This window comes from Oncorhynchus mykiss, chromosome 21 (genome assembly GCF_057628025.1).
Source record: "Oncorhynchus mykiss isolate SJ-2025 chromosome 21, ASM5762802v1, whole genome shotgun sequence".
NCBI lineage: Eukaryota > Metazoa > Chordata > Actinopteri > Salmoniformes > Salmonidae > Oncorhynchus > Oncorhynchus mykiss.
This window is the reverse complement of record NC_143042.1, coordinates 13435246-13459967: the sequence shown is the minus strand read 5'-3', so window position 1 is coordinate 13459967 and position 24722 is coordinate 13435246. Positions and strand designations below refer to the sequence as shown.

The following is a 24722-nucleotide window of genomic DNA, read 5'->3' as shown; positions in this document are numbered from 1 at the left end:
AAGAGCATCGGTTACAACAGTCCAGTGTTGTAGTGTTAGCATCTTATTTTCACTGGCGGGAACTTTAAACACAAGTGTTCTGTCACTAAGCAGCACTGAGATTGAGGTTTAACTAGCCTGCACTGAGGTAAATTCCCACAGAGTTTCTCTAATCACAAGCAGGCCTGGCAAGGGTTGATCCACTATTATAAACTATTCCAGTAGCTGCCTTTTAACTTTTTATTCAAATGTAGAGATCATAAGAACATTAGAGCTGTGTATCTTATAGGAATGCAAAAAATATTGCAACTGGTAAGGATGATTACATCTGGATTTACTTATTTAAACATAAACCGCCAGGAACACTTGCTAGTTGTTCAGTAACGCAGAAAGTGCATCATTACCTGACCCAGTGCTGGACGTCATGAGATGACAACTACTTTGCTATTCTCCATGGTTGAACCATTTTAATGGATAAACAGGCTGTTTTCAGAGGGAGAGGCATGTACAATTTAAACCTGCAATATGTAACCTTTGCAAACTGACCAAATTCACAGAAATGTGGGTTATAGATCTGACATTCTCATTTGAATGCAAGTCTAAGACGCAGTAGATCTGTTCTTTGTGCTATTTCTATGCTTCAAACAGCTGGAAATACAATATTTTAGGGGGGGTTCTGAATCTATTTCGCAGTGGTTTAGATGGTACAATGATTCTCTACACTAGCTTGTTTTGTCACATTCTGAAATTAGGGGAACTAGTAGAACGTTAACAACCAGGAAATGGCAGTGATTTCTCCATAGTGCATCTTTAACTCTATTGACCAATGAAGTGGGGAATCCTGTCCTACTGTGAGTCATTGAGGCAGCCCTGGTTTCAGGGCTAGGGGTGATCCATCCCTTATAGTTAGCCTCACAATGTAAAACTATTTGACAAAACCAGTGCGTTCACGAGTTTTATTGACAAATGTAAATAAAAGTTGCCAAAGCAAATCTGAGAAATGGATTGAATATGAACGCCGTAAGTACAGAAATGGTTTGCTCAGTAGGAAATGAATGTCCAACTATGTGAGCTAAAGACACTGTCCTGGGATTTCCTACGGTCTATGTAGAAGAACCACTTACCTTCAATGACTCACGTGTAGCTTGTGAGCGTCATGGAGCAGAACATGTTACATGTGTGTGTTTGATATAGTTTGTAGCGCAAACCATTCAGACGCTACAGACTTAAAGACCTGGTCCCCAGGACCTTTCGGGATCGGCTCTTGTCTCATGAACATTGTTAATCCCACAGACTAATGGCTGGTGTCTTCGGATTCAGAATAAATAGATGAATCCTATGGTACAGCCCAGGAATATTTTTAAAGGTGTCTGAAGTCCAAAACGCGCCGGCCTTAGTGGGACTCACTGTTTTAAGAACATGCTGGAAGGGAAATGGAGAAGTAGCCACCGCTGATATACTCAGTTGCTGTCTTCATGTTATGTCCGTGTTTAATAATACTGAAGAGGGTTGTGCTATCGACAACATCGCTCTGTGTGGTTGAGGAACACTGGACTTGAACTGCGAGTCATGATGGCTTTCGGTCAAACATTACGATGTTGCTACATTTGTGTGATTTCGAGACAGCATTGCCCACTCCTTCCTGCCCCCCCCTCTCTCCCTGTCTGCTGTGTAATGCAGACTGCTACATGTGACAAGGCCTGCTCTCTAGCTAGAACACTGGTCACACAGGCTTGCATGGTGACATGTATGTTTCCTATGGAGTGTCAGTACATGTCTGCAGTGTTTCCCCTTTATTCAATAAATTGTCTGTACCCCCCCACACACACTCTTGACATCAATGCTGAAAAGGCTAGTATTGTCTTTGTGAGTGCAGAACAGGCCTGTCGGTCAGCTGGGTGTGAGGTGGGCTTTACTCACAATGTCTCCTGTTATTACCTACATTAATAGTCAGATTAGCTCCCTCTCTCTCCCCATAGTGTGTTTAGCCATCAAATAGAGATGGCTTTGTCTGCCTTGTTTGGCTTTAACCACTGAAACGCTGCTGAAATCCCCCGCCAGTAAAAAGCTGGTTCAACCCATTCCAGGTATTGCTCCCGTTGCATTTCTCAGCAGCTCCTCTATTGGTCAAGGAATGCCCCCCACACACACTTTAAACAGTGGTAGTGTCCCTCCTGCGTCAGTGGGTGTCTCTCGCAGGCCACTGAGCGATGCCTGGCTGCCCCACTCAGTCTCTGAGCGGTGACAGTGGTGCAGACAGTTATGCCAGTTTCCCCACAACTCTGCCAAAGGATGACACTCCATCTTTTTTTCTTTTCTGCCCTCGTCCTGTCCCCCTCATCCTGTTCCCCTGGCTGTCCTCCTCGTCCTGTCCCCCTGGCTGTCCCCCTGGCTGCCATGCTACTCATTCCTGTGATGTTGGCAGTAACTCTGGCACCTGTCGGCTACAAACAATTACAGCCATTAAGGGATTACATTGTTGGGCTCCTGCAGCCGGTGGGCTGGACCTCCTGTAGGGGAGCAGCAGGAACCGGCAGTGAGTTCTCCTTAAGGGGTATGGGAGCAGTCAGAGACACGACAGAGGGGGAAATGGTGAAGAGTTGTACACAAATCAACTGACCTAAATCGTTACTACCTTAAATGACTATTATCAGTCACCTGCAAGTATGAGTCTTCAGACGGTACAGAAACCCGGTCTAGCTGTTTGTATACCATCTACATTTAGCTACATTATTTTGGTTTCAGCGTTTAGCAGACACTCTCTCTTATCAAGAATGACTACAATGTGTGTGATTCTAAGGGAATTTAACAGAGGGGTGACTGAACTCTTGATAGATGGACATAACGTCATCTTGTCACTCAGCCAGAGTGTGGTTGTGAGCAGCTGCGTGGATTGCGCTCAGTGGCGCGCCGTCTGTCTCTGTCCGCCCTGCAGCGAAGTCAGACGAGCCTAGCCAGCCAGTGAGTGAAAGGTGGAAACGCACCTGGATACACTCTTCTAAGCAGCTGCCTGAACAGCTTCTATCCTACGGCCACGTCTTACACACACGTGGGAAATGTCCCCATGAGGGGGACTTGATGATTTCCGGTACCCATGAGGATAGTAATACACACACACACACACACACACACCACGCAGACTCTTCTCCAGATCTGGCCATGTACAATACTGTAAACCGACCAAATTTGGACAAGGATTCCAGCCAGATAGCTGTGTGACGCAAACGTGAGTCCGGTGTGTTTAAAAAATATATATATATATTTTTTCCCTCACTGCTTTTGCCGTCATAGCAGCCTGAGGAGAGAGTGTGAAACATTACAGGCAGATTTTAGGAAGGGGGAAGCTTCAAGGTCGGAAAGTTATCAAGGTTATGGAATGCAAAGCAGGGATTTCAACTCCAATTCCTGGGTCCGAAAAGGGATCCCAGAGTAACGTTTAGCAGTTGTACTCTCATTCAGTCGAAATGAGAGTAGGGGGGGCCTTTCAGTCGAAATGAGAGTAGGGTGGCCTTTCGGGTGATATCCACTTACTGAGATCTGAAACTGTTGCCATCAGAAGTGAAAGGTTTAACTAATTTTGTCCAGTTTTAATCCTGTCATTCCTGGGTACAATGTTTTGCCCAACCTGGGTTTGTTTCTTTGACAGTCGCCTTGTTATCTGGCTGGCTTTGAAGCGAGTGACATTTTAACCCCTAGGTCGTCACTGAGGTCGCTCAGTCTGAACTCCCTATAGCACTCCCACTCTCCTTTCTCTCTCTCTCTCTACTACAGATAGTTGGCCCTTGTCATCCCTTTTGCCTCTAGGCAGGGAACGCCCCAGCTAGTATATGCACACGGTTGCTGGCTCACTCCCACATGTCATTTATTGTGCTGTTATGGTTTGTCTTTGGATGCAACCTAAAATTAGCAGATTAGTCTTTACAGTCATTTTGTAGTGTTGTTGCTTAGGTCTAATGTTTTCCCTTCTCAGGTTTGTGCTCTTTGCCTCGATCAAGTCCTGGCATGTGTATTCGAAGGAAAAGAAAGCTCCTTTTGAATTTCTGACTTACCGGTTTCTTGTTCCTAGAATGCAACGGATTAGCCTATTCTTGGGGACTAAACACTATGGAGTCCAGGGTATAATGGCGAGTGTGTTTTGGGTAACTCAATGGACTTTTCTGTCTAACCACATTTGACTGGAGTGACGTATCGGTCATGCTGTCTAGAGCGGCACATAAATCCATAGGTACAGCCGATGAATGGGACAGCCCAAAAGAGGGAGTGAAAATTCAACGAACTTGCATATGAGCTGTCAGAGAACACCCAATTTCCCCCATTCCAACAGCAATAGTATGCACTGAGGTATTCCAAACACCTCGGCTATGTCCTGGCATTTTGGCCATGTTACCCCCCCGCCAACATTCCCCAATAATTTTCTGGAGAAATGAGGCTCCTCTTTTTTTTAAATGGGACGTGAGCCAGCTCCTACTGACACCACTACCTGTCAGCGGGGTCAACCGGGTGTACACACACAGGTGCTGGTTCCTGACACTCTGAGGAAGGTATCACACACGAACATAAGCCTACCTGCATGTCTCTGAAAGCTCGTGATTTTTCTCCTTTCGGGGGTCGTCGCGCTGAAGTATCTTAGTGTTAAATGTTGGACTTTTCTAACGTACTTACTGTTTCTCTCTCCCGCCCTCCTTCAGGCATGCATAGATGACAACGTGGACATGGTGACGTTCCTGGTGGAACATGGGGCTGCCATCAACCAGCCCGACAATGAGGGCTGGATCCCCCTCCACGCCGCAGCCTCCTGTGGATACATGGACATAGCAGAGTAAGTACAGCTGCTGGGCCAGAGAGATGTCATGGCTGACGTGGTGAGGGTCCAGCTGGAGGCTGTTATGGACCTCTAGGGCAATGGCTGGTCTCTTGCCCCTCCCCACCCACACACACACATACATTACTGCATTGGGATAACCCCATTATGTACCAGCCCTTTCACATTGCCTGATGACTCGTCCTGAATTAAATTCTGCTGCTCTGATCGCTACATACATGATAGTATACATTCATTGTGGATAAGAAATTTCAGTTTGGCCGCAGCGACGTATATGGCTAGCCAGGTAATTCACCTTGAGCAAACCCGTTTTTTACAATGGAGGCAATGACTCACTGGCACATCAAGAATCATTTTATTTAGTGTTTATTTTGCATCGCCAAATGTTACAAGGCTGTTCCCTGAGGCTTATGGCTGGTTGAACACGTAATAGTGTGAATGCCTTTACGTAAGGGGAACATCCATTACCCCATCCTGTATAGATCATTTTGGTCATCAATTAACCCTTTCTGTTCAATTATCTTAGACTGAAATGTAATGCTAATCAATTCATTCCTAATAGCTACTTTTTATGGAGGAGACCTGCCTAAATTTGTCAGGGGGTCGCAGTTTTTTTCAATGGTCTGTTTCTCCAAGGTGCATGATGATGGGAGCAACCGCCTATCAGATGGCCCCAACAACCTCGCACAAGTTCCTTGTGATGTAATCAATATAGAGAAATCGGGGGGGGGGGTAACCACGGGCATCGGTCATTGCTCCAGTTGCTTCCAGTCTTTCCTTTCATTGTCCTTTTGAGGTAAGAAGGCCGTTTTAAAAGGGACAGAAACCGGGCCGGCAAGGAGGGAGATATTATCAGTAGACATTTTAAACAGGCTGAGAGCTGAAGGAGCTCACTTGCACTCATTGTGCTGTGACCTGTTTTACTTCTCTGTATTATATTACAGGAGCCTGGCATGAGCGTTATCACACCCTGTGCAGTCCTGCTGCCCAAGTTGGTGTAAAAGTATCCTACTATGCTACCAAGGTTATTAATTGACTGAAATGTAGCCTTTTATGGTGTTTCATCAGCTGCAATTGGTTGTTGTAATTCCAAGAGCTGCCTTGTAGATGTCCTTTAGACTTCCCTCTCACCCCTACGACAAATTAGTTATTAAAAATAAGTTAAAGCTGTCATGTTCAGTTAAATCATTTTCTTACAATGGGGAGTAACTTATTGTCCCTCTGCTGATCCCATAGAAGTTAAAGTAATGGACTGTCGTTTCATTTTGCTCATTTGAACTGTTCAATGTAATGTAAATAGTCCAGGTGGCCATTTGATTAATTGTTCAGCAGTCTTATGCCTTGGCGGTAGGGTAGAAGCTTTTAAGGAGCCTTTTGGACCTAGACTTGGTGCTCCGGTACCACTTGCCGTGTGGTAGCAGAGAGAACAGTCTATGACTTGGGTGACTGGAGTCTTTAACAATATTTTTGGGGCCTTCCTCTGACACCGCCTAGTGTACATGTCCTGGCTGGCAGGAAGCGTGGCCCCAGTGATGTACTGGGCCGTACGCTCTACCCTCTGTAGCGCCTTACGTTCCGATGCCGAGAGGTTGCCATAACCGGCAGTGATGCAACCGATCAGGATGATCTGCGGACCCATGCCAAACCTTTTCAGTCTCCTGATTGGGAAAAGGTCTTGTTGTGCCCTCTTCACGACTGTTTTGGTGTGTTTGGACAATGATAGTTCGTTGGTGATGTGGATTAGAGGTCGACTGACTGATTTTTCAACGCTAATAGCGATTTATTGGAGGACCAAAAAAAGCCTTATTTATTTGTAATAATGACAATTACAACGATACTGCATGAACACTTATTTTAACTTAATATAATACATCAATAAAAATCAATTTAGCCTCAAATAAATAATGAAACATGTTCAATTTGGTTTAAATAATGCAAAAACTAAGTTTTGGAGAAGAAAGTAAAAGTGCAATGTGCTAACGTTTGAGTTCCTTGCTCAGAACATGAGAACATATGAAAGTTAGTGGTTCCTTTTCACATGAGACTTCAATATTCCAAGGTAAGGGGTTTTAGGTTGTAGTTAATATAGTATTTATAGGGCTATTTCTCTCTCTACCTTTTGTATTTCATTAACCTGACTATTGGATGTTCTTATAGGCACTTTAGTATTGCCAGTGTAACAGTATAGCTTCTGTCCCTCTCCCCGCCCCTACCTGGGCTCGAACCAGGAACACATTGACAACAGCCACCCTCGAAGCAGCGTTACCCATGCAGAGCAAGGGGAACAACCACACCAAGTCTCAGAGCGAGTGACGTTTGAAACGCTATTAGTGCGCACCCCGCTAGCTAGCCATTTCACATCGGTTACACCAGCCGTTAGGCTGATAGGCTTGAAGTCACTTTAAACAGCTAGCATGTGCGGTGCGCTTTTGACAATGGTGTTTTCACGATAATTGTATTACGGAACGAACATTTTGCTTATAGCCCAATGCGTTGTGGGTGTTGCTGTGCTTTATAATGTGAGGAAATAAGTTTATCAACATTTTTAAGAGAAACGTTCTGTTGCATCTCTTTTGCTTTTTAACGTCATTTAAATAAGAAAAATGTAGCCTAGACCTTTTGCTTGTATGAAGGTGTGATCTATCATCCCAGTCGGTTTGAAATAAGCTATTTCTTTCTCGACAAGCTGACCAGTAGAATGTATTTTTTTCTACTATGGGGGATAGTAGGATTGTCAAAGGTTAGTGATTTTGCTGTTCGTCACTCGTCTTGTTGGCTGAGAAAGTAAACGTGGATTTTTATTTGAAGTGCGAATCAGAATTCGGTAAGAAAGACCACACATTGTTGGTCCTCGTCTTGTATGTTCTGTTAATATTAATTACCATAATCTACGTGGGATTTCTGTCATTTTGAGCACCGTCCGCTAAATTTAAACTCTGCCGGTCAAATGTCCAGCACCACATTTTCCTAACTGAATCCCCGGTTATGACGTATAGGTTTTCATAATATATTCACTTGACTGTTTCCCTGCAGGTGAAGGGAACACATTATCGACCGTAATGGTCATTGGTAAATGCATCCATTTTCCAATCGTCATAAATGTGTCTTGCTAGAATTAGTGCCATTTTTTGTTTTAACTTTTCATAGACCTAAAGCAGTAGCTTTATATAGGCCTAATACATTGGAATACATAGAATGAGATGGACATGATTTCCTAGGCATTTTGATTGAACCTGTATTCACCTGGGTTAATTTAATTTACTACTACTGAATGTTACTAATACTATTTTGGACTACTACTTACCTGTCCTAAGTAAGTGTGTGTGTTTGTGCAGGTATCTGATTGGCCAGGGAGCCAGTGTGGGGGTGGTGAACAGTGAGGGGGAGACACCACTGGACATCGCTGAGGAGGAGGCCATGGAGGAGCTCCTGAAGAATGAGATCAACAGACAAGGTACAGACGGACCGCAGCACTGACTCACTGTCTGCCCCACACTGACCTGCTAGTCAACAACAACTTTCACTTCTGCTTTCAGTTGAACCATTGCCAGTCAAACATTGTCCACCAAGCATATCATTAATGGGGCTTTTCACATCTGTAATTGGAAGGGAAGTGCCTAAAACGACAATGGGAATGTTTTTCATTATGTTTTCAAAATAGATTACTTTTTAATGACATGAGTGCTGCTACTTCGCTAGCATCATTGTGTTTGCTATAGACTAGGCAGTTATGCACTGCCTCTCCAAATAGACAGTTAAGGGAGGAGAGTTGGTGTGTGTGTGAAATGGATCGTGGCACATGCATCTAGGCCGCTGTGGCCTCCATTCATATCAGGCAGGTCTTGGCAGGCCTCCAGTGGCGTGCACTCAGCTTGGTTCAATAGCACTGCAGCCTATACGGCCAACAAGCTCACTGGTCTGGTCTAACTCCCCCTTCACTACTTCACCCAATACCATGCTTACGTACATGATATCCAGGTATAACATGCGTGTACTGTGTCAAAGTATTTATGAAATAAAGTGAGACCCAGTCCCAGCAGCTGCGACGCTTTGCCTCGGAGAAGTTACATAATGGAGATTAATGCCATCCACTTAAACTCTGGGTTTCTCTTTGTGATGATTCTAAACTGGATGGAAGGGTTTTTCTGTTTTTGACCCTGTGTGTTCTTGATTTGATGACGTGTACCCGTCCCCTCCGGTGGGAGGCCTTGTTCAGACAGGCTAATGGCCCCGGGGATGAACCAGTCCTCTGCTCATGATGCCGCTACGTTGTCGGCAGATTGTGGCGCTCTCCTCTTTTCATCCCGTCTCTTTACTTCGTCACCTAGTAGCCATTCCAAATGCAGCTCTCTTCAAATCCACTAAGTGTGGCTGGACACCTTTGCACTGTTTACATTGTTAGCCATGCTAGCCACCAGCCATAATTAGAAGTTAGGTAGCAGCTTAGCTTGTCAGACAGCCCCCTCTGTTATTTGCACCCTTGTCTGCTTAGGTTGCTCCTCCCCTGAGGTGTAGACGAGTAGAACTAGGACTGGGCGATATGCCAAAATATCACATCACTGTCATTTTTTTATGCTGATGTTGCTTTTGAATTAAAGTTCTACTTTTGCTTTATGGGTAGTGTGTGACCCTACAGTGGCAACACATACATTCTAAGTGATTTCAATGGGTCTTTCTCCATTCTGTTTTATACTGTTCTTCAACCTAAAAAAGAAATCCTACACTTTCACCAATTTCTGCATTTCCTGCTCTCATTTGAGAATTTCCCCACTGCCACATAAACTAGGCCTTGTTTTTGTAAACAAATGTTGCAACTGCGATTTGACTTCGGTAAACTGTTGGAATCATGGAAATAGAATAATTATTTTAATTCTATAGTTAGAATATAAATAATAGTGGGCATTTTGAAGTGTGTTTGATATGACAATGAGGAGTTGACAGGGTAGGAAACAATGCAGACTTAATTTACGAACACACCCTTAAAGTTAACTCGAGTGCCAGAGTGCTCAGCGCGCTCTGGGTGTTCGTAAATTCAGAGCGTTTCGCTCTGAGCATTTTGAGCGCACACTGGATACTCTGGCTGAGGAGTATGGTTGATCTGAGCGTTCTGACATCACAATGGCAGTCAAGTGCCTAAGCTAACTGGCTAAAGTTAGCTTGCTAGCTAATTCCAGACATGAATGAGAACACCTCAGTCAACCTTTTTACTTGCCCTAGTAGAGCTGGTTAAGCTGTTTTCATGTTACCCAGAGTGTTGGTGACTAACAATTTAATTACGCTTTTGTCCGATGTTTACTGACGCCGGACATGTTCGTAAGTTCATCAGTTATTCTGAACTTTGGCACATCGTAAATTCACTCTGGCTATCTACTCCGAACGCGCCCTATGTGTCTCATGGTCAAGCAACAACAAAGTGCTCCTTGAGTGACAGTGGGCTGGGCTAAGTCTGTGTGGAAAGTGGCACGGAGAGAGATGAGGGGGGTGACTAAAGTAGCGTATAAACTATAAAAATGGACGTTACACACAGCATATCACATTTTAACAAACCAAACATTCAAATACCCTTATAGTAGGTAAAGTACAAACCCAAACCGGTTCATTCTGCAATAATGGCATGTAGTAAAATATGCTATACAGCCCCGCCTTAAGTAGAACCAGACTAGACCCAGTAACATGATCCAGGTCTGGGTATGAGGTGAAGGCAGCAGTGGAGGGACCTGGAGCAGGGCTTGGCTGAGGTGGTCAGAGCCCTATCCTTTTAGCACTCCAGTCCTAAGGGCTGAATGTGCAGAATTCATTCAGCAGTTATGACCTCTCCTGCTGTTTGTTAGCATGCTACGCTACTTAAGAGTATTATATAACGGAGGCGGCGGCTTATCCCACAGGAGCCCCGCACATCTCACGGCCGACTGCAGCTTTCAGCCTTCGTTTTCTGGGCTTGATGGATACGCAGTCTACGGCTTTGAAGCGGTGCGTCAGTAGGCCAGTTCCCAAGATCCCTTACTGTCAGACACATAAACCCCTGCCTGCAGCATCACAATGTTGCACACCACTGCATTTTGGAGGTTGACCGATTTAATCGGAATGGCCGATTTTTAATTAGGGCCGATTTCAAGTTTTCATAACAATCAGAATTTTTGGACACCGATTTGGCCGATTTTTTTTTTTTTAAAAATGTATTTTATTTATATATTTTTGTAAAAATGTATTTTATTTAAAAAATGGGTATATATGAGTAGTTAAGAACGCATTCTTATTTTCAATGACTGCCTAGGAACGGTGGGTTAACTGCCTTGTTCAGGGGCAGAACGACAGATTTGTCAGCTCAGGGATTCAATCTTGCAACCTTACAGTTAACTAGTCCAACGCTCTAACCACCTGCCTCTCATTGCACTCACGAGGAGCCTGCATGTTACGTGAATGCAGCCAAGGTAAGTTGCTAGCTAGCATTAAACTTATCTTATAAAATAAATCAATCATAATCGCTAGTTAACTTCACATGATTAATATTACTAGTTTATCTAGCGTGTCCTGCGTTGCATATAATCGATGCGGTGCGTATCGTTGCGCCAATGTGCACCTAACCATAAACATCTTAAAATCAATACACAAAAGTATATATTTTTAAACCTGCATATTTAGCTAAAAGAAACCCAGGTTAGCAGCCAATATTAACCAGGCGAAATTGTGTCATTTCTCTTGTGTTCATTGCACGCAGAGTCAGTGTATATGCAACAGTTTGGGCTGCCTAATTTGCCAGAATGTTACGTAATTATGACATAACATTGAAGGTTGTGCAATGTAACAGCAATATTTAGACTTATGGGTGCCACCCGTTAGATAAAATATGGAACGGTTCCGTATTTGACTGAAAGAATAAACATCTTGTTTTCGAGAGTTTCCGGATTCAACCATATTAATGACCTAAGGCTTGTATTTCTGTGTTATCATGTTATAACTAAGTCTATGATTTGATAGAGCAGCCTGACTGAGCGGTGGTTGGCACCAGCAGGCTCGTAAGCATTTATTCAAACAGCACTTTTGTGCGTTTGCCAGCAGCTGTTTATGACTTCAAGCCTATCAACTCCCGAGATTAGGCTGGTGTAACCGATGTGAAATGGCTAGCTAGTTAGCTGGGTGCACGCTAATAGCGTTTCAAACGTCACTCGCTCTGAGACTTGGTGTGGTTGTTCCCCTTGCTCTGCATGGGTAACGCTGCTTCGAGGGTGGCTGTTGTCAATGTGTTCCTGGTTCGAGCCCAGGTAGGAGCGAGGAGAGGGATGGAAGAGATACTGTTACACTGGCAATACTAGTGCCTATAAGAACATCCAATAGTCAAAGGTTAATGAAATACAAATGGTATAGAGAGAAATAGTCCTATACTTCCTATAATAACTACAACTTAAAACTTCTTACCTGGGAATATTGAAGACTCATGTTAAAAGGAACCACCAGCTTTCATATGTTCTGAGCAAGGAACTTAAACGTTAGCTTTCTTACATGGCACATATTGCACTTTTACTTTCTTCTCCAACACTTTGTTTTTGCATTATTTAAACCAAATTGAACATGTTTCATTATTTACTTGAGGCTGACTTGATTTTTATTGATGTATTATATTAAGTTAAAATAAGTGTACATTCAGTATTGTTGTAATAGTCATTATTACAAATAAAAACAAATCGGCCGATTTAATCGGTATTGGCTTTTTTTTTTGGTCCTCCAATAATCGGCATCGGCGTTGAAAAATCATAATCGGTCGACCTCTACTGCATTTACCATCAGTCATATGACAGACATCTGACCACTGGGCCTTTTTAATATGCAAAGTGTTTCTCCCTCCTGGCTGTATCTGATCAGTGATGCCACATTTTTTGGGGTCGATGGGCAGTTACACTGGCAATTTAGTTTGCAGCGGAGTTGCAGCATGAGTGTAACGCTCAGGCTGTTAGATGTAACATCATGTAGGGAATGAATTCATGTGCATTGTTCTTGACCTTACCACAATAATGGCTAGAGCAGCTCTCCGTTCTCCGTGTTCAGTAAGGTACAGTTATGTAACAGTGTTGTGCAGCTCCCTCTGTATGCTTAATGTGATTTTTCTCTTCCTGTCTCATGGTCTCCTCTCTAAAGAGAGACCTCAATCATGGTGTTTAACTCGTTAGGAGCCACCACCATTCCCGCGCAGCTGGCTCCACCTTCAGATCCCCTCTGCCTCACAGACATTAGGTGACTAGGCCCCCACCCACTACCTCTATAACTGCCCATAAGGGCTGTCTCTGATCAATGTCTTGGGGTAATTTAGTTTTGGCTAGTCAGCAGGTTTTCCCTTCACTGAATTTAGTCCTGTGTTATCTCATCCTCAGAGGTCCAGGCAAATTTCCTCAGAGGATTCTCATGTTTGCGCCAGGTCAGATTCTTTGGGATATTTTCCATTTTGGCTTTACCAGACCATATGTAGGCCTAGCTTTGAGAGAGGGGGAGGGAGGGAGAGTGATTCAGTCCTCATCCAGTCAGTTTTCTGGTCTACTGGCTTTTCTCTATTTATTTTCTCAGCGTCCCGGTAGAAGGTGCAATTTTCTCTTGAAAAAGCAGCTTTGAATGTGTCCAGTTCCTCCACCAGGCTGCTGTTTTGTAGTCCTACTTAGGATCTATTAGTCTCCCTGCCTTTTTCTAGAACCAGTACAGGCTACTCCTTAAATTCCCTGCTCTCTAGTAAGCGATGGGCCCTATTGTAACAGATGCAATAAACATTCATACAGGCCAATTACTGCAGGGATATTAATTTTGATAATGCCTTGACTAATAGTTCCCCTGCCTTGCTGGTGCATTTGTAAAACATGCATCTGTGAGGTTGTGGACATCTCACCTTTTGTACCACAGTCCACCCGTTCCACAGGCTGCATGCGTGGCAGCCCAGCAGAATAAAGGACTAATTGAGATCCATTATGACAGCAGGGCATTGTGTATTACACTGTAATGGCATCACATGGACTGGACTAAAGGGCAAAGCATTGCAGAACACTGAAGCCATGGTGCCATCTTCCCCCAAGACCAGCCTGAACCCATTGATTCACTTCTGTATTGGAAAAATCTGTTTCATTGGACCATTCATTTATGCAGCGAGTCAGGGATTTGACTCGTGGAGCCACACCATCCCCCTTTCAAATGGGTCTTGTTTATTCCATGCAGCCAGACATCCTAGTGACCCAAGGTGTCGTTGATGAAAGGGATGGGAAACTCAATGCAAAGGCTTATAGTTTAGCTAGAAGTATTTTTGTCATAACCATTAACTCTTACTGCACAATATGAAAGTAAAACCAAACTAGATGGACTGTGCAGCAGGATTGGTTCTTGGGTAGCCAGGAGTCAGTTTCAGACCATTTTCCGAGTCGTCTTAATTTCTTCCCACGATTGAAGCGCAGCATGCAGACAAGCGGCGTTCTGTCAGTGAATTTGTGCAGGAATTTTTGCCATGGTCCCCTAGCTGACAGATCTACGTCCCTTGTTCTCCTTCGCTGGCGCCAAGCCAGAACCTCTGGCTGGAGTAAACTGCTCCCTGTTCATCCAGCCTAACACACACACTGTCAGACAGTTGGAATCTTCTTTTGTCCTTTTTAATTAGTCACACTTCAACTCGGTAATCTCATCAACAATGACAGGTAGTGTTAACAAGGCACTGAACCAGCGCTGATTTAACTAATGTCGATCTGTTTTTGAATAAAATCAACTATTCCTGGACCTTATGTTCGATCTTAGTCAATTTTTTATTTTTTAATGCTGCTTTACTTTCTCATGAATGGACAAATAAAGTAATTTCATGAATGGATAGAAAAAGAAAGTCCAGCCGTTTTTCTAGGAGCTGAGGGATGATTGTGCATCATACGAGAAACTCAAAACCTATAGGATCAGCTGAAGGGTTGGCTTCCACCCCAGAGCACTTAGTGCTCAACTACATAAACAATGAGCATATCAACTCACAGCTGAGTAGTCAGACACGCCTTCACCAGTTGCTCCAAATTTCAGCCGTCTCGGGTTCCAGTCGAGTGTCGGCAAGACAGTACACGCCTGTTCCTGCAACAGCCTGTATCCTGTATAATGCCGGCCCATACCTTAGACATACTGACCCACATGGAAAACTTACTGTGTTTGCTATCAGTCCCAGAGCAGTGATAACATGGACAAAATATTGAAATAAGCAATTTGTCAGAGGTCAGAGGCCTCTAGTCTATGGAAAAGAGTGCTAGCTTTGCTCCCACTCACTTTGCACAACCACAAGTGGATTATTTGCTTAAACTACATGCCTACATGGCTTGGATTTTGACACCTCGCCATACAAAGTATGTCAAATGTCCATAGCTCGCTTACAACACTGTGTAAACCATAGGGACATTTAGCCTGTTGTGTAATATTCCAGGTCAGATTTCTGCTGTGTAAAGGGTATCAGAATCATTGACTTTTCATCCATTGTTGGTTTCAAATGAAACTCTGGACTGTAGTTCCCCATTTGAGTGTGAGCCTTCAACTCATTCACTTATGGCCATGTGTGGCAAGCATGTGTATGTGATGTGGCCATTTTCAGCTAATTTCAGGGTTCCATTTTTGTCTTTGAATCACTTCTGTAATATTGATGTTAGTTCCTTGGGGTTGAATGGCAGACAGGCAGCATTTATTTCCTAACAGTTTCTGCCTTCTACTGCTCTTTTGTAGCCTAGATAATCTCCAGTGTTTATAGGGACATGCCTCTTTTTAAGTAGCAGTTAATCCACTGAGGCCAGACTAACAGTGGTCACCGTTACACTTCGCCCTCACCAGGCGTTGACATCGAGGCGGCCAGGAAGGAGGAGGAGCGGATCATGCTGAGGGACGCCCGGCAGTGGCTCAACAGCGGAACCATCAACGACGTCCGACACGCCAAGTCCGGGGGGACCGCACTCCACGTGGCCGCCGCCAAGGGATACGCTGAGGTTTTAAAGTAAGTCCAGACTCCTCGCCTTTACCTCTAACAAGCCCGTAGCCCATCGTTGGATTCCTTTATATTATAGACTTATCACCTTTTATTAATGCTGATTTAAAAGAGATTTCCACTTACATGTTGTCGTTAGATATTTGTTAAGTGGATTCTACTTATAGCCATGTCCCTTGTGGGATTTTACTTCATTACTGTGTCAGTGGTTATCAAGAGCCAATCTCTGGCCTGTCAGTACAGACAGACTGCCTAAGGGAGGGACTGCAGCACCCTGTCCATCTGCTCCTGGGAATGCAGCCAACGAAGTCTCCCACACACTCCACTGCCATAGTTGGCTAACACTAACATCTACCATGTTGAGGACCAGATACTCAAGGTCAACATTTTTCCTGTCCTGCAAGATGTTTATTGACTGAAATAGGGTTCTTAAACCTTTTGCACGAATGTATTTGCACTTATGCAAATAGTTGATGGAATACTTTCTGGTTTATTTGTGTCTTTGGGTTCTGTTTTTGCCGAACTAATACGAAATGCAGCCATAATGCTGGCACAGTAACAAAAGCCTGGACACTGGCAACGACTGATAAGATTAGGTTGCAGCACCAAATCCAAAAGAACAAGATTAGCTAAATCTCATAATCACTATTTTTGTCCCCCTCCCCCTGCGCCCCCCAGGCTTTTAATCCAAGCAGGGTATGATGTAAATATTAAAGACTTTGACGGCTGGACCCCGCTCCATGCTGCTTCACATTGGGGCAAAGAGGAGGCCTGCAAGATACTGGTGGAGAACCTGTGTGACATGGACCTTATCAATAAAGTGGTGGGTAATACTTCTACGGAGTCTCTATCCTCTATCCATACCCTCTAAGGTTCAGTTGAATATGGAGCATGTTCTGTACTGCGCATATGTGCTCTTCTCATAACACTAGTTCTGAGAATTGTGTGCTTCCTCCTCAGGGTCAGACTGCTTTTGATGTTGCAGATGAAGATGTCCTTGGCTACTTAGAGGAATTACAGAAAAAGCAGAATCTGGTAAGCCAGTGTGTGGCTAATGCTTACAAGCGCTTTCATTTGAGCCTGGATGAACTGCATAACCTGCGTTTAAAGCTTTCAAAAGTGAAACTGAGAGTCACTGGTATATGCCTTGCAGGTGTTATTGTAGCAGAGGCCCTTGATCAAATCAGACTTTGTCTACAAATATATATATATATATTTTAAATTTATAGCGTTAGGGTGCTTACTGCCTTCAATCATTTAATGTTTTTCTCCCGTTGCAGCTCAATAGTGAAAAGAAGGATGTTAAAAAGTCTCCCTTGATAGAAACGACGACCACTGGGGACAACAATCAAAATCTGAAATCCATTAAGAGGTAAATGTCCTGGTTGGGGGGGGAAATGGGGTGACATTAGGTAGTCACTCAGTGAAATACAGTCATGTAATGGATTGTCTTTTATGAATTAACCCCAGGGTAGGTCGCCCACCGCCTCTTTTACACTGCTGCTCCACTCTGTTATCTATGCATAGTCATGTTAATAATTCTACCTACTTGTGCATATTACCTCGACTAACCGGTGCCCACTGCACAGAGACTCTGTGCCGGTACCCCCGCTATATAGAGTTAAGTTCATGTTTTAAGTATTCAGTACATTGAAAGGATCTCTAAGTAATTGAGGCACCCTGATAATATGCAGGTTTATGGGTGTTGCTCTGAAATGGTGCACATATCTTTGTAGTTTAATAATGAATCCATGCAGACTGAAAGTACCAAATATTGTGTGTTCCAGCAAAGAGACCCTCCTCTTGGAGCCCGAGAAACCCGCCCCGCGCATCGAGACCCTGGAACCGGAGAAGGTGGACGAGGAAGAGGAGGGCAAGAAGGACCAGGAGTCCAGCTGCTCCAGCGAGGAGGAAGAGGAGGAAGACTCGGAGTCAGAGACTGAAGCCGGTACGTTCAACCTACTGTAATGGTACAATGGCAGGCAGGGTGTTTCTAAACCTTGACCTGATTTCTGAAGAAGACCTTAGACCCCGTCTACATTAGTTGAACTGATTTGTAAATGTTGTAGTGTGTCGTAGACGTACTCTTTTGAACCGTGTCTGTACATACTTGTTGCAATGACATCATAAACACTTGTCTGTGACATCACCTTTGGTCGTGCATCTTTATGAAAAAGCATAAACACACAAATGACAGTCTGCATTACATCAACAAAATATGGTCAAAAAAGCATACCTGCTCTATTTGTAACACCAACAAACCCATCCATTTTTTTATTATTTTAGTACTAAAAAGCTATGTCTAAAAGACAGCTAATCAGACCATATCTTACAAACAACAGTTGCAATGACGGTCTGCAGACGACAGTCTTCCTGAGTATCGTTTTCATAGAAACGCTTGATGCATTTTAATGGTCTACAGGCATGTGGTTAGATGAAGTATAAACCAGTTTTTTTTATGCATCAGTAACTCATACTAGCCCCTCTCTTCCTCCCCTCCAGACAAGAGCAAGACGCCTGTCCCTGTGAGCAACAGTAACGGCACTGCTGTGGTGCCAACGCCGACCAGCGTTACGGTGTCCACCTCCCCAACCAGCCCCACTAACCAGGTGACTCTCACCTCGCCTGTCAAGAAGGTACGGCCTGTTGGATAGGTCCACTGAAGTCCTCCACTAGTCATCGTCAGCCTCTTCTGCAGAGAGTTTATCACGCCTTTACCGCTCCCTCTACTGAATAACTCTTTCTGGAGTCACATGACTGACCAAGTGGTTCCGTGTCCCAGAAGTTTGTTATAGAACCTAAAAGGAAGGTTTAACCGCTGATGCTTTCAGATGTAACCTGTAAACTGGGATACATAGCTACGCCTGAGCTCAGTTTACGCGAGGCCCTGAAATGGTATACAGATCAATATAATTCCATGTCTGTTTAGTTAAAGCTTTAACACAAACCCACGCTTCACGCTTGGCTCAAGTTACACAGGGTTTTACATAAAGGGGGTTACCTGGTATTTGTTGCTGGTCACATGAAGAGTACAACACTTGGGTAGGTGTTGTTGCCTCCTGCGGTACACTGTGAACCGTAACAAATGTCAGAGGCCCAGGGGGCGTGAGAGTTACGATTAGTTGAAGAACAGGAGCTCTGGTCTACAAGTGTAGACTTTACCGTGACACGCATAGACTTTACCGTGACACGCGTAGACTTTACCGTGACACGCGTAGACTTTACCGTGATTACCGGGGATTTTTATGAATTGTTCAGCACTCAAATGGCTGTTGAGGAGCTGTTGAGGAGCCTTTGGTCCTAGACTTTGCCTTCCTGTACCGCTTGCTGTGCGGTAGCAGAGACAACAGTTTATGACTTTGGTGACGAGTCTCTGGCACCGCTTATTATATAGGTCCTGGATGGCAGGAAGCTTATCCCCAGTGATGTACAGGGCTGTTTTCACGACCCTCTGTTACGCCTTATGGTCAGATGCTGAGCAGTTTCCATACCAGGCAGGATGCTCTCCATGGTGCAGCTGAACTTTTTAACTTTTTGAGGGTCTGAGGACCCATGCCAAATCTTTTCAGTCTCCTGAGGGGAAAAGGTTTTGTCATGCCCTCTGACTGTCTTGGTATGTTTGGACCATGATAGTTTGTTGGTGATGTGAACACCAAGGAACTTGAAACTCTCGACCCGCTCCACTACAGCCCCGGCAATGTTAATGGGGGCCTGTTTGGCCCTTATTTTCCTGTGGTCCACGATCAGCTGCTTTGTCTTGCTCACATTGACGGAGAGGTTGTTGTTCTGGCACCACACTGCCAGTTCTCTGACCTCCCTATAGGCTGTCTCATCATTGTCGGTGATCAGGCCTACCACTTGTGTCGTCAGGAAACTTAATGAAAGTGTTGGAGTTGTGTTTTGCCATGGAGTTGTGGGTGAACGGGGAATACAGGAGTGTACTAAGAACCCCTGAGGGGCCCCATTGTTAAGGATCAGTGTAACAGACTTGTTGTTGCCTACTCCTATCACCTGGGGGTGGCCCATCAGGAAGTCCAGGATCCAGTTGCAGAGGGAGGTGTTTAGTCCCAGGGTCCTTAGCCTAGTGATGCGCTTCGTGGGCACTATGGTGTTGAATGCTGAGCTGTAGTCGATGAACAGCATTCTCACATAGGTGTTCCTTTTGTCATGGTGAGGAAGAGTGGTGTGGAGTGTGATTGAGATTGCGTCATCTGTTGGGGCGGTATGCAAATTGGAGTGGGTCTAGGGTGTCTGGGAGGATGCTGTTGATGTGAGCCATGACCAACCTTTCAAAGCACTTCATGGCTACCAACATGAGTGCCATGGGGCGGTAATCATTTAGGCAGGTTACCTTCGCTTCCTTGGGCACAGGGACTTTGGTGGTCTGCTTGAAACATGTAGGTATTACAGACTTGGTCAGGGAGAGGTTGAAAATGTCAGTGAAGACACTTGACAGTTGGTCCGTGCATGCTTTAAGTACACGTCCGGGTAATCCGTCTGGCCCAGCGGCTTTGAATGTTGACCTGTTTTTGTTCACATCAACAACCGAGAGCGTTATCACACAGTCATCCAGAACAGCTGGTGCTCTCGGGCATGCTTCAGTGTTGCTTGCCTCAACGCGAGCAGAAAAGGCATTTAGGTCGTCTGGTAGGCTCACGTCACTGGGCACCTCGCATCTGGGTTTCCCTTTGTAGTCCGTAATAGTTTTTAAGCCCTGCCACATCCGACGAGCGTCAGAGCCGGTGTAGTACGATTCAATCTGAATCCTGTATTAACGCTTTGCTTGTTTGATGGGTTGTCTGAGGGCATAGCAGTGGTTGTACATGGGGGTGGGTAGCTTTGCTCGACATTGTTAATGGCACACTGTTGACCCCTGGAAGGACACAGGTAAGGTCATCAGTCAAATATTTTAGCAGTGTTGATTATTACAAGACACCATGAGGATGGGAATTTCTTTCAAAAATGACCCCAGTTTCCCTTTGTCTGCTGCCCTCTGCAGTGCAGATGTGGCGTTGGAGCTGACAATGTACTCAGTGACCTCCGTCCATATACTGTCTCTCAGTGCAGGCCTGTTACTCTTTAGAGGGCACTTCTGCTTTATTCCCTCATAAGAACTGAGGCAATGGACTTGCGCAACATTATCCTAATGATACTACAAACTACTCTTACTTTAAATGTCAACAACACTGGCACAGTATCATTAAACTAGAAAAATACCTGCTACAAACAATACCTGGTCTATACTACTTCTGTTATGTTTTGTTGAAGTCCAATATTTTTTGAAACGGTCACGTTTTCCCTTCAAGTTGATGTTATGTGCCCAAGGAAATTTCTCCCGTTGGATATATCCTCCCATCTGATTGGATTTTCTTTGTGGAGGACTCTGCATTCAAGCTGAAGTCCAGACTATGAAATATACCCATCACTATCCCAGTTATCCATATTTCCTGTTATCTCTGTTGTAGAAATGCTCTTATTCCCCTCCTGCTTTAATGCCTAGCGCACACACAACACAATGTCTTCTGTCTAACGAGAGTGACCAAAACAATTAACAATGTCTGCTTTGAGACTAGCATTGTCTTTTCAAAATGCCTCTTGTGTCCTGCGAGAGCTGTCACTCACTCAACCAATAGAAACGATTGACCCCCTTGTCAGACATTGTTTGGTGTGATCAGGCCTTAAAATATATCTTTGTCTCTCTGTGCTAGGAACTGTCTCTTTGCTGCTTCTCTCTCTCTACTCTGTTTCTCTCTCTCCCACTCCATTTGTCTCTTTCTCTCTGTCCGCCCCTCTCTCATCATGGCTCTTGTCTTGATTGGCTTTAGTCTGATTATATTACTGCCCTCATGCCTGTGGCGGAGCCAAGCTGTCCTGCATTGTGGCGTCAAGGCTTGCGCAAAACTGGCATTTCTCTTGTGCCCAAAAAACCCATGGTGAGGCATTGGTGTGTTCCAGAGTTATTAGTTACCCTGCCCTTGTTACCGCCGCACCAAATGACAACTTGCCTAATCACCTGACTTCAATAGCCCATCCAGTCAACACTCTTGCTAACATTTATTTTCTGCATGGGTCTTCAAACACACTGTCCTATAATGCTTTCTCTGTGTGTCTGTGGCTCATGTGCTCCAACTAGTGTGGTCTATTTGATGTTTCTGTAGCCATTATGTGTGCAGTGTAACCATGTTCCCAAGGCTTGTGTGAGGACTTAATCACTAACTGGAGTTTCAGTGAACAGTGTTTAGTCTCTTTAGTGTCTGATTCTAGGCCTGCAACTGCTGCTAAGATTAAGGAGTCGGTACTCTGTCCCTCAGTCAAAAGTCTAGTACCAGAGTTTATTTATTTTACCTTTATTTTAGCAGGGACCAAGGAGACCAAGGTCTCTTTTTGAAGGGAGCAGTCGACCTAGATGTGGTTATATTATTTCTAGGGGTGCAAGTCACTTGTTGTCTCGAGCATGTCTCCAGACCTCTGCCCCCCCCCCCCAACATGCGCCCCTACTCAAACATCCCCCTTAAATTTGTTGTCAATCCATGACACGTTATCAAGTGCTGCCATAAATCAGACCGTAGCCTCTGCAGATTCATTCCACACCAAAACTACTTTGCTTTTTGACCTCTTGATTAACCTCTGTGGACTGTTCTGTGTTCTTCACCCCAGAAAACTAAACCCTGGACTGCTGCCTTCGTCTGCTCTCTGTATAAACCCCCCTTATTAACGTGTCTTTGCTAATGGCTAACCACTAACCCCTCTCCTCTCTCTCTCTCTCCCCCAGGTGGCCCAGCAGGTGTCCCCTGCCGGTAAGGTCTCTCCTAAAGAAGTCTCCCCTAAAGATAAACAGGAGGATGACAAGACTAAGAAATCGGACGAGTCCCCGGCGTCGTGGCGCCTGGGTCTGAGGAAGACGGGCAGCTACGGGGCCCTGGCGGAGATCACGGCCACAAAGGAGGCCCAGAAGGAGAAGGACACGGCCGGGGTGATGCGCTCGGCCTCCAGCCCCCGCCTCTCCTCCTCCCTGGACAACAAGGACAAAGAGAAGGTCCGTAGCTAACTTAACACCACGCTGTCTGACCCAGGCATCAATGCCGTCATAATGTGTCCCTATCTGAGCTTGTCATTAGTGCTGACCCTATATCATATACTTACTGTATAGGACCCACTCAGTGCCCCTACTATAACAATGTGTCCCTGTCTAGCCTAGTCAATAGTGCTGATATTTGATGACATCTGTTTCAAATCATGTTATGTCCAGCTGCTTTGAACACATTGAAGTGTGTGTATATTAAGATGAAGGGGATGGACATATAACCGTATCACCGTTCCAGACTGTCTTAAATTTGCGTGAAGTTGAAATCCACCGTCGACGGAGACTGGTTTGTTGGCTGGGGGACAATGTGTGAAGAATGTTAGTAGGTGTAGTTTGTGTTTTGAGCCATTTGCTTGAGCTCCTAATGTTTCATGTGCAGGAAAAAGACAAAGGAACCAGACTTGCCTACGTTGCCCCCACCATCCCCAGGAGACTGGCCAGTACATCGGACATTGACGAGAAGGAGAACAGGTGAAGTGCCAGCGTGGTCCCTCCGAAGGGAAAAGTGCATAGACAGGAGCACCACCTGCTGTTCACTGCTGTGTGTTACAGGCCCAAAGCAGCACTGCATGTTGTCTTTATGTTGCTGCTCTGCTGCCTCTGAGTACTTCAGTTTACAATGAAAAATCTACAGATTAAAAAAGTGGGCTCATACATATTTCTATGACGTGTAGGAATTAGTTACTGGAAAATGATATTCTCACTGTTCACATTTGACCAGCATCAATCAGATGGACAACATCTCAAATATGTTACAAATATCGGTCATTGATACTTTGTTAGTCATTACTGATTTTCCATTTTAGACACATTTTAGGATTTATCCAGTGTTGACTTGTTGTAGCACACGGCTGCTGGTCCATGCCTGTATATTGTGGATCCCTGGGTGCTATTGTAGTGTGTGTGGTTCCAATCCCAGGGACTCTGCTGCTAGTCTGGTACGTAGCGGCTCCTACACCAGGAGACGCTGGGACGATGAGCTGAAGAACAGTGAAGGAAGCGCTTCCACCAATCGAACAACACCCAGCTATCAGCGCAGGTTTGCCACGCTTCACTATATGCTACCCCTCAGGGTCCTCAACGTGACCGACTCACTACACCAGATCAGCGCATCATTCATTCAGTACTAGTTCTGGACTTACTAATAACGTTGTGGACATATCCAGTTACACTTTTTAGTTCACGCTTAGTAGTTTTGCTCAATGCTAATGTCCCATTTGAAAGCAGTGCATGTACATGCAAACATCTACTGAGAAAAGCTGTGCAAGTCAGTCCAACGCCTCTGTCACAAATGTGCCTTTAGTTTCTCTATACTACACACCAGGTTCTACATTACAATCTGCCATTGTCACGCTCTTACAGCCTGCAAGGTTCCAAAATGACATAATCCAGAATCCATCACTATGGCTCAAGAAACCAAGACGTGGACCAAGTGTATCAGAGCTTAGTTTTTATGTTGTGTATGTGTGTGTTATATAAATGTGTGTGGTGTGCCCCCTTGCTAACATGTCTATCTTCGCTCCCCCCACCCCCACACACTGCCAGCACGTCCCACACGCTAACGCTAGGGCGGAGTGGCAGCACGCGGGACGTGCCAGCCAAGTCCTCGTCTGCCTCCAGCTTGGACCCTATCACCTGTAACACTAAACCCTGGCAGTCGCCCACCTCCCACTACCAGTCTTACAGCATTTACCGCAGGTATACTACCAGCCCCCACTGATCAACAACCTCTATCTACCTCCACTGTCTGTCTGTCACCTGTCTGTTGGTCTCGACTGCATAAGTGTTGTGTAGTTCCATGTGTCTTTGTGACTGGTGTTCTCTTGACCCTCCCATTAACTAAAGAGAATCAACCCCATTTTGGAATACTG

The 24722-nt window shown here is 44.8% G+C and overlaps 1 protein-coding gene across 50 annotated transcripts in view; it reads left to right on the top strand.

The window, feature by feature from the left end:
* The window catches only part of LOC110500010 (protein phosphatase 1 regulatory subunit 12A), a 61298-nt gene that overhangs the window by 15770 nt on the left and 20806 nt on the right, over positions 1-24722 (top strand). For 12 of the 50 annotated variants that reach the window (XM_090213866.1, XM_090213859.1, XM_090213857.1 and 9 more), the window contains exons 2-12: positions 4668-4798; positions 8137-8255; positions 15617-15776; positions 16446-16590; positions 16728-16802; positions 17048-17139; positions 17555-17715; positions 18270-18376; positions 22540-22803; positions 23231-23322; positions 23771-23890. In XM_090213866.1, coding sequence (XP_090069992.1) covers positions 4668-4798; positions 8137-8255; positions 15617-15776; positions 16446-16590; positions 16728-16802; positions 17048-17139; positions 17555-17715; positions 18270-18376; positions 22540-22803; positions 23231-23322; positions 23771-23890 — 1466 coding nt within the window. Of the gene's footprint in view, positions 1-4667; positions 4799-8136; positions 8256-15616; positions 15777-16445; positions 16591-16727; positions 16803-17047; positions 17140-17554; positions 17716-18269; positions 18404-21592; positions 21701-22539; positions 22804-23230; positions 23323-23770; positions 23891-24396; positions 24550-24722 lie in introns of all 50 variants that reach the window. The other 38 variants (XM_090213855.1, XM_090213870.1, XM_090213861.1 and 35 more) reach the window with 5 other exon arrangements.